This window comes from Chionomys nivalis, chromosome 19 (assembly GCF_950005125.1).
Source record: "Chionomys nivalis chromosome 19, mChiNiv1.1, whole genome shotgun sequence".
Classification (NCBI taxonomy): domain Eukaryota; kingdom Metazoa; phylum Chordata; class Mammalia; order Rodentia; family Cricetidae; genus Chionomys; species Chionomys nivalis.
The window spans coordinates 58289299-58301356 of record NC_080104.1 but is presented as its reverse complement, the minus strand read 5'-3'; the positions used below and the strand labels follow the sequence as shown (position 1 = coordinate 58301356).

General features: G+C 51.7%; 1 protein-coding gene across 3 annotated transcripts in view; it reads right to left on the bottom strand.

The window, feature by feature from the left end:
- The window catches only part of Mdga1 (MAM domain containing glycosylphosphatidylinositol anchor 1), a 57316-nt gene that overhangs the window by 18773 nt on the left and 26485 nt on the right, over nucleotides 1–12058 (bottom strand). For 2 of the 3 annotated variants that reach the window (XM_057794775.1, XM_057794776.1), the window contains exons 2-6: nucleotides 9347–9486; nucleotides 4577–4751; nucleotides 3295–3491; nucleotides 2394–2526; nucleotides 1938–2207 (exon numbers count right to left, since the gene is read on the bottom strand). In XM_057794775.1, the coding sequence (XP_057650758.1) occupies nucleotides 1938–2207; nucleotides 2394–2526; nucleotides 3295–3491; nucleotides 4577–4751; nucleotides 9347–9486 (915 nt within the window). The remainder of the gene's footprint in view (nucleotides 1–1937; nucleotides 2208–2393; nucleotides 2527–3294; nucleotides 3492–4576; nucleotides 4752–9346; nucleotides 9487–12058) is intronic. The other variant, XM_057794777.1, reaches the window with a different exon arrangement.

The window sequence follows — 12058 nt, the reverse complement described above, 5'->3', positions numbered from 1 at the left end:
GCCAGTCTAACTTGTGACTCGTGCCCTCAAATCCTGCTTGTCCACACACTGCTTTGTTCTCATTTGTGTTTTAAACCTTGTGTATTCAAAGTACCGACATAGAAGGAAACATGGGACTCAATAACTGCTCTATCTAGCATGGATCCGAAGGAAACTGAAGAGCAATTAATTGCACTCCCCCCCACCCCATTTTGTACGGTCTGATTTTTTACAAGGCTGTGTGATTTTTTTAATGATATAAAGCCCATATGATGCTCTTGCATGCGATTGCATGACATCACTTGGTTTAGAAAACTAAGGTCTGGATGCTTTTTAGAATGTGGGTCTTGTTTGAAGTCAGTCAAAGCCCTTCCTAGGCGAGGCGCTAACTTGATAGAACACTGGTTGGTACGGTGGCTTGGAGATCAGGACTGGGCGGGATAACACAGGCTGCAGAGCCAACCTGAGAGGTGACCACAACTGTGGATGTCCAGAAAGATCTCACCACCCCAGGTTTTCGAGGTCAAGTGGGGTCAGGTGGAGACAGCTCATCTTTGATGGGGAAGAGAGAGCTGTTGTCAGAGAGCTCTGATCTTGCTAATTTATTTCTCAATCCAAGTCGAATTGAAGAGAATTGGCTTCTTGCTGAGAGGAGACCCGAAAGAGATGAACACAGAAGCCAGTCCTGAGGCTCGGTTATGTTTGTCAGCACCTGCACTTGACTTTCAAGCCTAAAGGCCTGGGAATAAGCCTGGCTCTTTTCCCCCAACTTGTTTGTTGCTTTAAAAAATATTTTAAATGTGTGGTAGCGTTTGCCCTCATGTATGTGTGTGCACCATGTATGTGTACAGTGCCCATGGAGGCCAGTAAAGGGTCTTCTCCCTTGGAACTGGAATTACAGGTGGGTGTAAGCCACAGTGTGTGTGCTTGGAACTGAATTTGGGTCCCCTGCAGGAGCAGAAGTGCTCTTAGCTGCTGAGCCGTCATCAGGTCCCCTGCAGGAGCGGCAAGTGCTCTCAACTGCTGAGCCATCGTTCCAGTTCATGTTTTTGATTTTTGACACTGGGTCTCAGGCAGCCCAGGCTAGCCTTGGACTTCCAACGTAGCCTAGGATGACCTTGACTCTTGATCTTTCTGCTTCCACCTCTCAAGGGCTGAGACGACATGCCTGCACCACCATGATCTGAAAGTTTGGGTCTTTAAAAAAAAATCACCTAACTGCATAAGTGAAAAAGAAGAGAAAGAGGAAGAAGAGGAGGAGGGGAAGAAGAAGAAGAAGAAGAAGAAGAAGAAGAAGAAGAAGAAGAAGAAGAAGAAGAAGAGGAGGAGGAGGAGGAGGAGGAGGAAGAGGAGGAAGAGGAGGAAGAGGAGGAAGAGGAGGAAGAGGAGGAAGAGGAGGGGAAGGGGAAGGGAAAAAGGAAGAGGAAGAGGAGGAGAAGAATATTTGCACATATACAGAACACCTTTAGACCCAGCACTTGGGAGGCAGAAGCAAATAGATCTCTGTGAGTTGGAGGAAAAGTCTATATAGTGAATCTCAGGCCAACCAGAGCTACATAGTGAGACAGTGTCTGAAAAAAAAATTAATGCATATATGCTTCATAGAACTGTGTGTTATTGTCACTTAAATTTGGCCAATCCGCAGTTAGAAAGAAAGCCAGGAGATTTCTTTTGGAGCCTACAGTATCCACATTGAGTTTTTTGCAGCCCCCCATGTACTAGTTTAAAAGAAACATCATCAGTTACCAGTCCTTGTAAAATACAAATTGCAGTTTTTCTGCCCCTGGTGGTAGACTGCTGAATTGCAGGGAAAGCAGACTGCCCAGACCCTGACACCCTGCCACACCCCATCCTCCGTGGCAAACAGATGGCTCCCTCTCCCAGTTCGCCTGCAGTCCCTGGAGGACAGAAACCCTGTCCACCGCACAACTTCCCACCAGCCCCTCCAGGTCACGTACATCGCACCAGCAGGTTGACGGTCTTCTTGGCTGGGTTGCCTACGTTGTTGGTGGCTGTGCAGTTGTAGTAGCCAGAGTCTCGGGCCTGCACTGAAGGGATGCTGAGGGTGCCACCCTGAGCCAGAGCTCCCAGGGGCAGTGGGCCAGGTCCATGGGACCAGTGCAGCTGGGGGAGGGGATCGCCGCCTGTCAGTAGACACTGCACTGTCACATTGTCCCCAGGGTTCACCACCAGAGTCTCGTTCACGGACAGCTTCAAGGCTGGCGGTGCTAAGGGGGACAAGGCGGTTGGGTCTCAGGAGACTTCCAGGGCTAAATGAGAGGGAGATTCAGGGATGGAGAACCCTGGGGGGAGGGGGTCAGGGACGCTCAATCCAGGAATGGATGCTGGAGAGGAAGTTCTGGGCATTAGGGTGGGGAGTGGGTCTGGGTGTGTGAGAGGGGATGAGCCTGTACCTGTGGTGTTGGTGAGCTGGAAGGTGATGGCCTTGTCTGGGATGCCACACACATTGCGCACGGACACCTGGCAGGTGTAGCTGGCGTAATCCTGGGGCCGCAGGTTCTTCAGCTTCAAGACCTTTGTCTCCCCCTGGATGGCAGTGGATCACTGGAGTGAGGACCTACTTGGGTCTCTTGGGGTCCCCCACATTGATCCATCTACATCCACATTGTACATCTACATCTACAATTCCTATTCTAGCTCTCCTCTCCTCAAGCCCTACCCATACCTTCTTCCCTGGAAGCCTCCAAGCCCCTGCCAGTGCTTCCGTGGTTTCTCTGGGGCAAAGGCAGTCCTGGGGCACACTGCCCAGGATTAGGCCTCAGTGTCCTCTTCTGGGAAGAGGGAGCGCGAGAAGGGAACACCGTTGTGGCTTGTAACCCACACAATATGGGACTGGCCTGCAGGCCACACAAGGGGCTGGCAGTCCCTTCTGGAAGCCCTCCCTGGCAGAATGGCTTTGTCACCATCTCCTGGAACTGCATGCAGGGAAGCATGGACTGAGAGAGGCCTTTCTACCCCAACCCCATTTGCATCACTCCTGGGCCCCCATCTCAGCCACCATAGCAGGCACAGATGGTTCACTCGTCCTTTTGATGGTTTTTCCTATCTGGCCATGCACTGGGGAACATGTTGTTTTTGGGACTCCCCTGTCTGGGGTTCACTCTGACCTCTGACCTCTCTGCTCTCTGACTTTTCACCCCGGGCTGTGTGAACACTGGCCCAGGTACCTCCCACCAAGGTACTGAATTGTTGAGATTAGGTCAGTCTCCAGGAGTCCGGGCCGCCAGGCTTCAGCCCCTTACAGGGTATCCTTATGGGGTGCAAGAGTGTGGGGCGCCAGCTGCCCATCCTGACCTGGGTGTAGAGAGGCTCGTAGATGTCAACCCCATTGTCCTGGCTGTGGGACAGGGTGTCGGAGCCCCTCTTCCAGATAAAGCGGGCAGGTGGGTTGGAGCTGACTGTGCAGCGTAGGAACACCGTCTTCTCCTGGTAGAAGTTGCCTCTGACGTCGCTCACTGTCTGGTGCACCGTCAGCACGGGCTCATCCAAGTCTGTAAGGACACCAGCGCTACGTCAAGATGAGGTGACCCCAGAGCTGGGAGCTCAGGCTCCTTGAAGCCCTTGGGAAGAGCAGAGGAAGTTGATGACTGCCAATCTGTTAGAGGCAGGGCGGGGTGGGGTGGGGTGGGTGGGGACTGGATCTAGTGGCTTCCAGCTGCTCCCTTTCAGCTGTTCTTCCCCAGGGACCTGTACGGGACCTAGGACTGTACCTTTCCTAGCATAGAACAGGCAGCCATTGACTGGAAACAAGCTGAAAGCTGAGTTCAATCCCTCATCGACTAATTTTATAGTGTGACCTCCCTTAAGCTCCTTTTCTTTCTGGATCTCCATGTTGTTTTGTTTTTCACGACAGGGTTTCTCGTATATCCCCGGCTGTCTTGAAACTCACTTTGTAGACCAGGCCGGCCTTGAACTCACAGAGATCCATCAGCCTCTGCCTCCCAAATGCTGGGATTAAAGGTGTGCGCCATCACTGCCCAGCCACCAGCAGTTTTAAAAAGATTCCTGAGGGTAGGAGAGCTGGCTCAGTGGGTAAAAGTACCTCCCACAGCCTGATGATGGAAGTTCGATCCCCAGGACCCAGGAAGTAGCAGAGAACAAACGCCTGCAAGCTGTTCTGTGACCCCGCCCCCACAACACAGATTAGATATAACCTTAAACTTTTATCAGAGAGTCTAGTGCACACAGCCAGGGCTGTGACCTGGGCAGGGGTCGGGGAGAGTCCTCAGTTGCACAGGGTGGTGGAGAGGGAAACACCAGACATGCCCTTGTGTCCTCCAATCATACAGGAGGTTTGCTGGTCCCTCGCCTTTCCTTGTCTGTGGATGAACTAAAAGTAACCCAACATGCCCTGTCCACTTGAAAGGATTGCATCAAGTCCATGGGAGGAGGGTGACATGGGAATGAGAAAAGGTTTAGGGAGATCAGCTGCCCATTCCCAAAGAGAGGACTCTTGCATCTTCCACCATGATATCACTTCTCCATCCTACCCCTTCCCTACCCTTGAGGATTCAGGCCCTGTCCCCTGTAGGGGCACGGACTGTCAGGTCCAGGGCTTCATGGGGTCTTGACTCACACTGCACGTCCACACGAATGGACTTGATGGCCGGCACGCCCACTCCGTTCTCCGCCTTGCAGTAGTAGCGGCCGCCCTGCGTGCGGGCAATGCGCTCAATCCGCAGCGTCTCGTTGAACACCGACGTCTCCTGGAACTTGTCCGATGCGCTGCCAGCAGTCTTGGTCCACCGCACCTGGGCGGGTAGTCACCGCATTGAGGTTAGGGTAGCGGGCTAAGGGCCCTGCACAAGAGTCCCCTGCCTCCCCCATGCTCTTGAGAGCACAGGAGAGGAAGGATGCAGGCCCGACCCAAACAAGTGGCAGGAGAGCAAAGATGATCAACTCCCTCAGGACACCACAGGGAGAAGAGTCGCAGGGCAGAGGTCAAAGTCAGAAGGAGGAAGCTCTAAGTTGGGAGCCTGACCAAGTTACCTAGAGTCAATGGAGGATTGGGTAAGTATATACTCAGCACTGGGAAGACTGTTAACCCACCCCTTAGCTTAGTGACCTCATAGGTTACTCAACCCTTGGTCTCCACTGGAAGCCAGTCTCCAAAGGTGGGCTTCACTCTCTTCTGCATGCCCAGCCCACTGTTCTAGGAAGGGTCTGGTCTGTGTGGCTGACAGCCTTCAGCAGGAGAGAGACTATGATAGCGTATGAAACTATTTCCACCATGGCCTTGATCTGTTGTTCCTCTGCCAGCTCCTCTGCCCTAAGTAGCCCGATGGAGAGGAGCCTAGGAGGAGCCATGAGCTACCCTCTTCCCTGTGCGGAGAGTTCTCCAGCCTTAGTCACGCTCAGATGACTAACACCCATCCGCAGCCCTGAGAGAGACCCTGCGTCAGAATCAACCGCTGCTGGATTCCTGCCACTGGCGCTGGGAGCCAGGAAGCGTTCCAGGACCCAAGTCCCTGCATTTTGAAGTATTTGCCAGTCAACAATAACTAATATAGCATAATGCCTACTTTGCAAGTTATGAGGCTTAGGAAGTGAAGCACTTAGATGTGGTGCCGCGAATACATTAGTCACTCGCCGGTTTCTGTCATTAGCAGTGCTCTTGGTTAATTCCTGATGTTCTACAGCTTTACCTTCATTTGTCTATGTGGATTTTAACTCAAAACTCAGATTTTGGTTTGGGTAGGTTTTTGTCTTGTTTATTTCTGTGTACAATGTTCACTCCTCCTTTGGGGGTCAGAAGAGGGTGTTGGGCCCACTGGAACTGGAATTATAAATTCTTCTTCTTCTTCTTCTTCTTCTTCTTCTTCTTCTTCTTCTTCTTCTTCTTCTTCTTCTTCCTCTTCCTCTTCCTCTTCCTCTTCCTCTTCCTCTTCTTCTTCTTCTTCTTCTTCCTCTTCTTCTTCTTCTTCTTCTTGTTAGGTTCAAATGCTATGTAACCGAAAAATAACTCTGAATGCCTGATTCCTCTGCCTCCACCATGTCTGTTAATGCAGTGCTGGGGTCAGGCCCAGGGCTTCACGTGTGCTAGGCACGCTATTAATTGAGCTACATCCTCAAACCTCCCTTTCATAATTTTTTCTTTCATAATTTCTATTGCTTTTCCAGACTTGTGATTAACGTCCTCAGATCTAGCACCCAATTTACTAAAGTTCTCTTTAGCTATCTCTGAGGTATTAAGGCCATTTTTTTTTAAAAGACTACTTTTATTTCTATGGTTTCCGTTTGCCTTTTCCCGAATCAAAGCACAGAGGAATGTGGGAACAGGGACGTGGGAACTAGTTTGAAGAAGTTTGTCACTGCAGGGCTATGCTTGGGAGACTTTGAAACCCTGAGATACAAGTTCACTTTCTCAGGCATTTTGTCACGGCAATGGGAACACTGCCGTCTGTGTATGTAAACTATAATACTCGCCCTGTGTAAACACAGCGCCTCCTGAGGTGAGTGCAGCCCCAGGCTCCTCAGCTTCTGCTCACTGCCTGGGCGGCGGGGGGGGGGGGGGGGGGGGGGGGGGGGGGGGGGGGAGTTCCCTCTCTCCATTCATTGGTTCTTAGTTGACTTAAAATCCACTAATTTGGGAGGTCACACGCTGGGCCATATACAGTGTCTCCCACTATAGTCGATGACACCGATCAGCTCTAAAACTGTCCCATCCCCCAGCAAATGTTCTTCAGCTGCTTTCCTCTGGTTCTCCCATACTCTGGGGACAGTGGCTTTTCACTCTGTCCTTGTTCCCAGAGGAGACTTTGCCTCCTAGTAATTAGCCTTCGGATTCATTATTCCTTGGAAAGCAAGCCCAAAGCCCAAAGAACAGGAGTCTCTGTCAGCCATAACATCTCCTTAGACTTAAAGAACCCAGACTATTCCAGGGGCCCACAGAGAAGAGAACCTGGGCATCGGAAAGGCGGAGCACCCAAAGTCTGTGCCCACCCTGAGGACCCCATCTGTCTGTCCCGTACCTCCCCACCGCTCCCTACATAAACCAGACACCCACCATCTGGAGAAAGCCTCTTCTTTATTTTTGAAGCAGGGTCTCAGGTAGAGCCCAGGGTGGCCTTGAACTCGATATATACCTGATGATGACTGTGAACTCCAGATTTTCCAGACTCCATGTCCAGAGTTCTGGGATTAGACATGTACACAACCACACCTTATTTTATTGTGCTGGAGATGGAACCCAGAGCCCATGCTAGGCGAGCGTCCCTTCTGCTGAGATACATCCCGAGGCCTCCATCTTTTGCAGCTTGCTAGCTCTCTAAATCGCTCCTTTTCCCTGTCCAACAACTTGTCCTCAAGTCACTGGTTGCTTGAGCAGCAACAAAAACTTGGAGTTTGCGGCTTTCCCTTCTGCGTAGATTCCCTCTGGGTTGCAGACCCTAGCACGCCCATGCTCTTTCTTCTTTGAACTGATGGTGTGTATCTACTCATGCCTCTGCCCTGACCTTGGTTGGCAAGGACCATGAGGCTCACTCCTTGCTCGCCTGATGAATAGGTGCCCTGGCCGCTGTTTGGAACAGATGCTCAATGTCACTGTAAGGAAGCAAGCAGGAAAGGAGGCTTCTGGGGAGAGGACACTACAGTGGCAGAAGCAGGAAAAAGGGCACACCTGGAGAATGATTGGCAGCCCATATGGCTGGGACACAGGTGTGTAGGGGCAAGCGGGGTCAGGATACAAAAAGTCTCCAGTTGCACCCCAGAGGCTTGAGCAAGATGGCAAACAATGGGGGGAAAGAGGTAATGGAGCAGATTTTGGGGTGTTCATTCCAATGGAATGAAGGTAGGGGACAAGCAAAGAGCATGGAGGATCAATTTCGATCTACTATCGTGGTCCAGGGTCGGGACTGAAGAGCTGAGCTAGAAGGCAGTAAAGAAGAGACTGTGTAAGACACAGAAAGCCAGAGCCGGGCAACTGTTGGGGAAATAGTGCAAGGTCAAATAAGTGAGCTTGCCAGACAGGACAAGCAATGAAGCCCTTAATGAAAACAGGAAGACAGAGGGTGCTTGGCTAGCAGGCTCAGCTTACACCCAAAGCCTGGGTTCGACCCCCAGCATGGCACAAGCTGGGTGTGGTCACTCACATCTCTGACGCCAGCACAACGTAAGTACAAGAGGGAAGGTCAGACTTCAGTTATCCTTGTCATTGTGGCAAACTGGAGGCCTGTCTCAGTCACAGGAGACCCTGTCACCCAGCCATGCCCACCAGTGGTCACATGTGGGACACAGGCAGAGATGGTCATGGTAGCCTGGCAGTTTCCTCACTGGCCTCACCAGCCACAGCCTCACTGTTGTCACCACACGTGACACAAAGATCCCCAGAAATGCAGCCTCATGGTCGTCAATGCCAAGCAAACCTTTGAGCGGGAGCGAGCTGCGACGGTGGCTTTAGACAGAGGAAATCTTTAGGGGTTTCCTTGCATATCTGCCTATCTCCACCGCAGCACTATGAAAGCTGTCTCCGTTCCCCCAAATTATCAGGGAGAAAAAAAGGGGGGGAGTCTGTATTCCAGCATCCTTCCTAGAATCCAATTGCCACTTTTGTTGCTGCTATTCAAGTATTAAAGGTCACAGCAGCTCGCCAGGCAGCCAGTTCCTCCAGCCCTCCTCCCCACCCGCCTCCTCCATCAGCCTTCTGCAATAGCCAGCTCCCACCTCCTGCCTGAACCTGAGCACTTGATCTATGGCAAAACGCACCTGGCATTTCCAGACACTTGTCTTATGTCCCCTTCTAATTGCTTTGTGTCTTTGAACCTCCAGAGCTTGCTCTGGCCTGCCAAAAGCTTGAAGTGTTGCCCGTATCATCCATGCAGCTCCTAACCCAAAGAGGAGGGCAGCGTGCCAAGCCACAGAGGGTACGGCTTCTAGACTCAAATTCTGCTTCTGTTTTCAGAGGTGCTGTGGGACCTTGGGAGTTTGCCCAGCCTCCCAGGGCCTCGCTTTCTCTTAGCTGTAAAATGGGGCCTTTGGAGGAGTCAGAGAGAGAGAGAAAAAACACTGGGCAAGGGGCCTTCTTGGCATATGTCTGCCCACCAGTATTTCTTGAGGGTGTGTGTAAGGATATGTCTGCTCCACAGAGGGATGGAGTGGAATGGAGCAACTGGCTTCCATTTTTCCTCTCCCTTGTCAGTGTTTTCCGGTGACAGCACCAGCAGCATCCAGCACCTCCCTGAAGAGTTAATCTCCAAGCTAGTCATCTGGTCCAGTCTTTATAGCCTGTCATGTTGCTTGTCCTCTGGAGTGTATGCAGTTTCTCACCTTTGGCTTCCTCTACAACTCTGATCCCAGGCAAGAGAGCGTGGGCAGGACAGGCACCCGGCAAGGCCCAGACCCAGCTTACCTGGGGCCGAGGGTGCCCAGTGACCAGGCATTGCAGCACCAGGGTGTCGCTCTCCCGGATGGTGTAGACTCGCTCGCTGATATTATCCTCCTTCACCACACAGGCCTGCCCTGCGTGCACGATCTGGGCCTGGGCTGGAGCTGTGGAGAGAGGACGGAGAAGGGGTAGGGGAGACTCACAGAGCTCAGGGCCTAGGGCTGCCTCTTTGTGTCTGGGGAAGAGTCCAGACTTCACCCCCAGTAGGCCAGGATCGATTCTGGGTCCAGGCCAGAATCAGGAGACCTCAGGATTTGGGAAAGAGGCGGTGGGCGCCATGCATGCTCTTCAGTGAGGAAAAAGTGCAGTGGGGTGGGGATGGGCACCAAGCATGGCAGAAATGAAATTCTAAAGAGACACGTGTCTCTCAATCTATCCTTTCAGACTATTGAAACAAAGGACCCTGAAGAATGGGAAATTCCCCAGGGATACTGTGGGAGAAGGAAAAGGACCAGGCAGAAGAGGAATTTGTATGTGGCAAGAGATTTCACACAGTTGCAACAATGTATCAGATTACCTCACAGGAAGAGACCCAAGCCCAGAGGGTGATGGGTCAATGGTGGGCCTGGACACATCTTCACAGGCTGCTTAGATGTGCATGCCATTGACCTCATTCCAGAACCCCCAGAACCCCAGATGGACTCTGGGGGTTCACTGGATCTCTGTCCCTCTTCCATGTTGAGTAAGCCTTTTCCTGCACCCTACTATTAGTTTCTTTTAATTGGTTTATCCAGGGCAGTGGCCAAACATGACTTCGGTTACAGGTTGTGACCCCCAAGTTCAAAAACACGGCAGGCGGGGTAGCCAGTTGCTCTGTTAGCAGAGCTTCTGATGTTCGCAGCTCTCAGGTGACCCATGCAGGCGCATGCACACCACACTCAGAGGGAGGGATGACTGTGGTTGCTCAGGCTCTGGGGAGCTCCCCCAGGCTGAAATGGGGATACAGCCAACTCCTAGAACTTACACGGAAGGGGCATGAGGAATGAAAAATAGCATTGCCAGGCGTTCGAAAGCAGTGTCCGCCATCAACACGAATGGGACAAACACGACCTAACCAGACCACGGTCCCAAAAGGCAACCAGCCAGCAGCTCAAGAAACTGTTTGAAACAGGCTCACCAAGCCTAGGCTGGCTTCCAGCACCCTCTGTAGCAGGGATGAACTTGAACTTCTGATCCTCCTGCCTCCACCTTCTAAGTGCTGGGATGACAGGCACATGCCACCAACCCCAGATTGGCTGAAAAAATTGTGGTACAGCTACTCGGCCGGACACTGGCCCCGCCTAACAAGGCAAACATCTACACTGTTCAGGAAGCCATCCTGACTGCATATCTGCCACAGAGGAAGACAAGCTGTGTGTCTTCGCACATGTGAGCCACCACTCTGAGCCTGTTTCCCCATCTGTAGGAGGGAAGTGGACTGGTGATCTCTGAGGTCTTTTCAACTTGCTATTGATTTTGTAATCAGCACACAGTGTCTGTATAAAATGCACACCACACTCCAGGGACTGGGCTTGTCACTGTCACCATGCCATAAAAATGCACGAATGTCACCATACACAGAAGAGATAGGCATCTTTGGCCCAGGTCCCTGGGAAACCTCATCAAGCAACAAGTTACCAAGAGATGTCATGCATGTTGGTTGCTGATAAGACCAGAAGGCTGCATGGATGTCTGCAGGAAGCCTGGGGTGCCTCTTGACAAGGAAGACATCGGTTGAACAGGCTTCAATGGAAGATAAGCTATAATCTTGGACGCTGTGGCTTGCCCACAGCAAGGCAGTGTTGTAATGACAGAAGCTTTGGTGACAGATAAGGAATGATGGGAAAGAGCTACAAAGCCTCACACGCTCAGGGCACAGCAAGCCTGGATGGGGGCGGTAGGGGGGGAAGGCCAGCAGACACAGGCTCAATGGAGGTGGGCAGGGGGTGGCCATCACAGATGACATCATTAAGATTGCACACCTCTCTGCCAATACTAGCTATGAAGACGATCCAACTCTAACGTAGTAGAGTACACTGGAAGAGTCTGAGTCATATCTATGACTCTAAACATGCATGTGCCCCATGGTACCATAGTTCCTCTCTTGGGGATAGATACAACAGAAATGAGCACTTATGCCAATCACACAACAGGTCCAAGAATCCTCCAAGGGGGCTAGAGAGATGGCTCAGTGGTTAAGAGCATGAGGACCTGAGTCCAGTTCCCCGCACCACGTGCATATACCTGCCCCTGTACACACATACACATAATCACAAACAAACCTTTAAAAAAAGAGAGAGAACCTTCTGAGTGGCTTTTCTTCGAATAACGAAAACTCCGAGGCAACCCATGTGCCCGTCAGGAGTGGTGGAAGTGAGCCCAGGGTGCTGACATGCGCTCACATACAGTGATGGAGAAGCAGAGATGGGCAGAGCTTTGTGAGTTCAAGACCAGCCTGGTCTACACAGCAAGTCCTACGATGCCAGGGCTACACAAGGAGACTCTGTCTCACGACAAAATGAAAACAAAACCCAAACGGCAGGGTTGCTCAGCTACGTGTTGTAGGCTCGCTGGCCATGGAACGGAGCTGCTGGAGGCTCTCCTGTCCCTACTTACCATCTCTCAGGAAGGGTGTGTCGCTATTACAGCCGCTTCCATTACTGTGCCCAAATTCTCCATGGGCTCTAAGGATCCAAC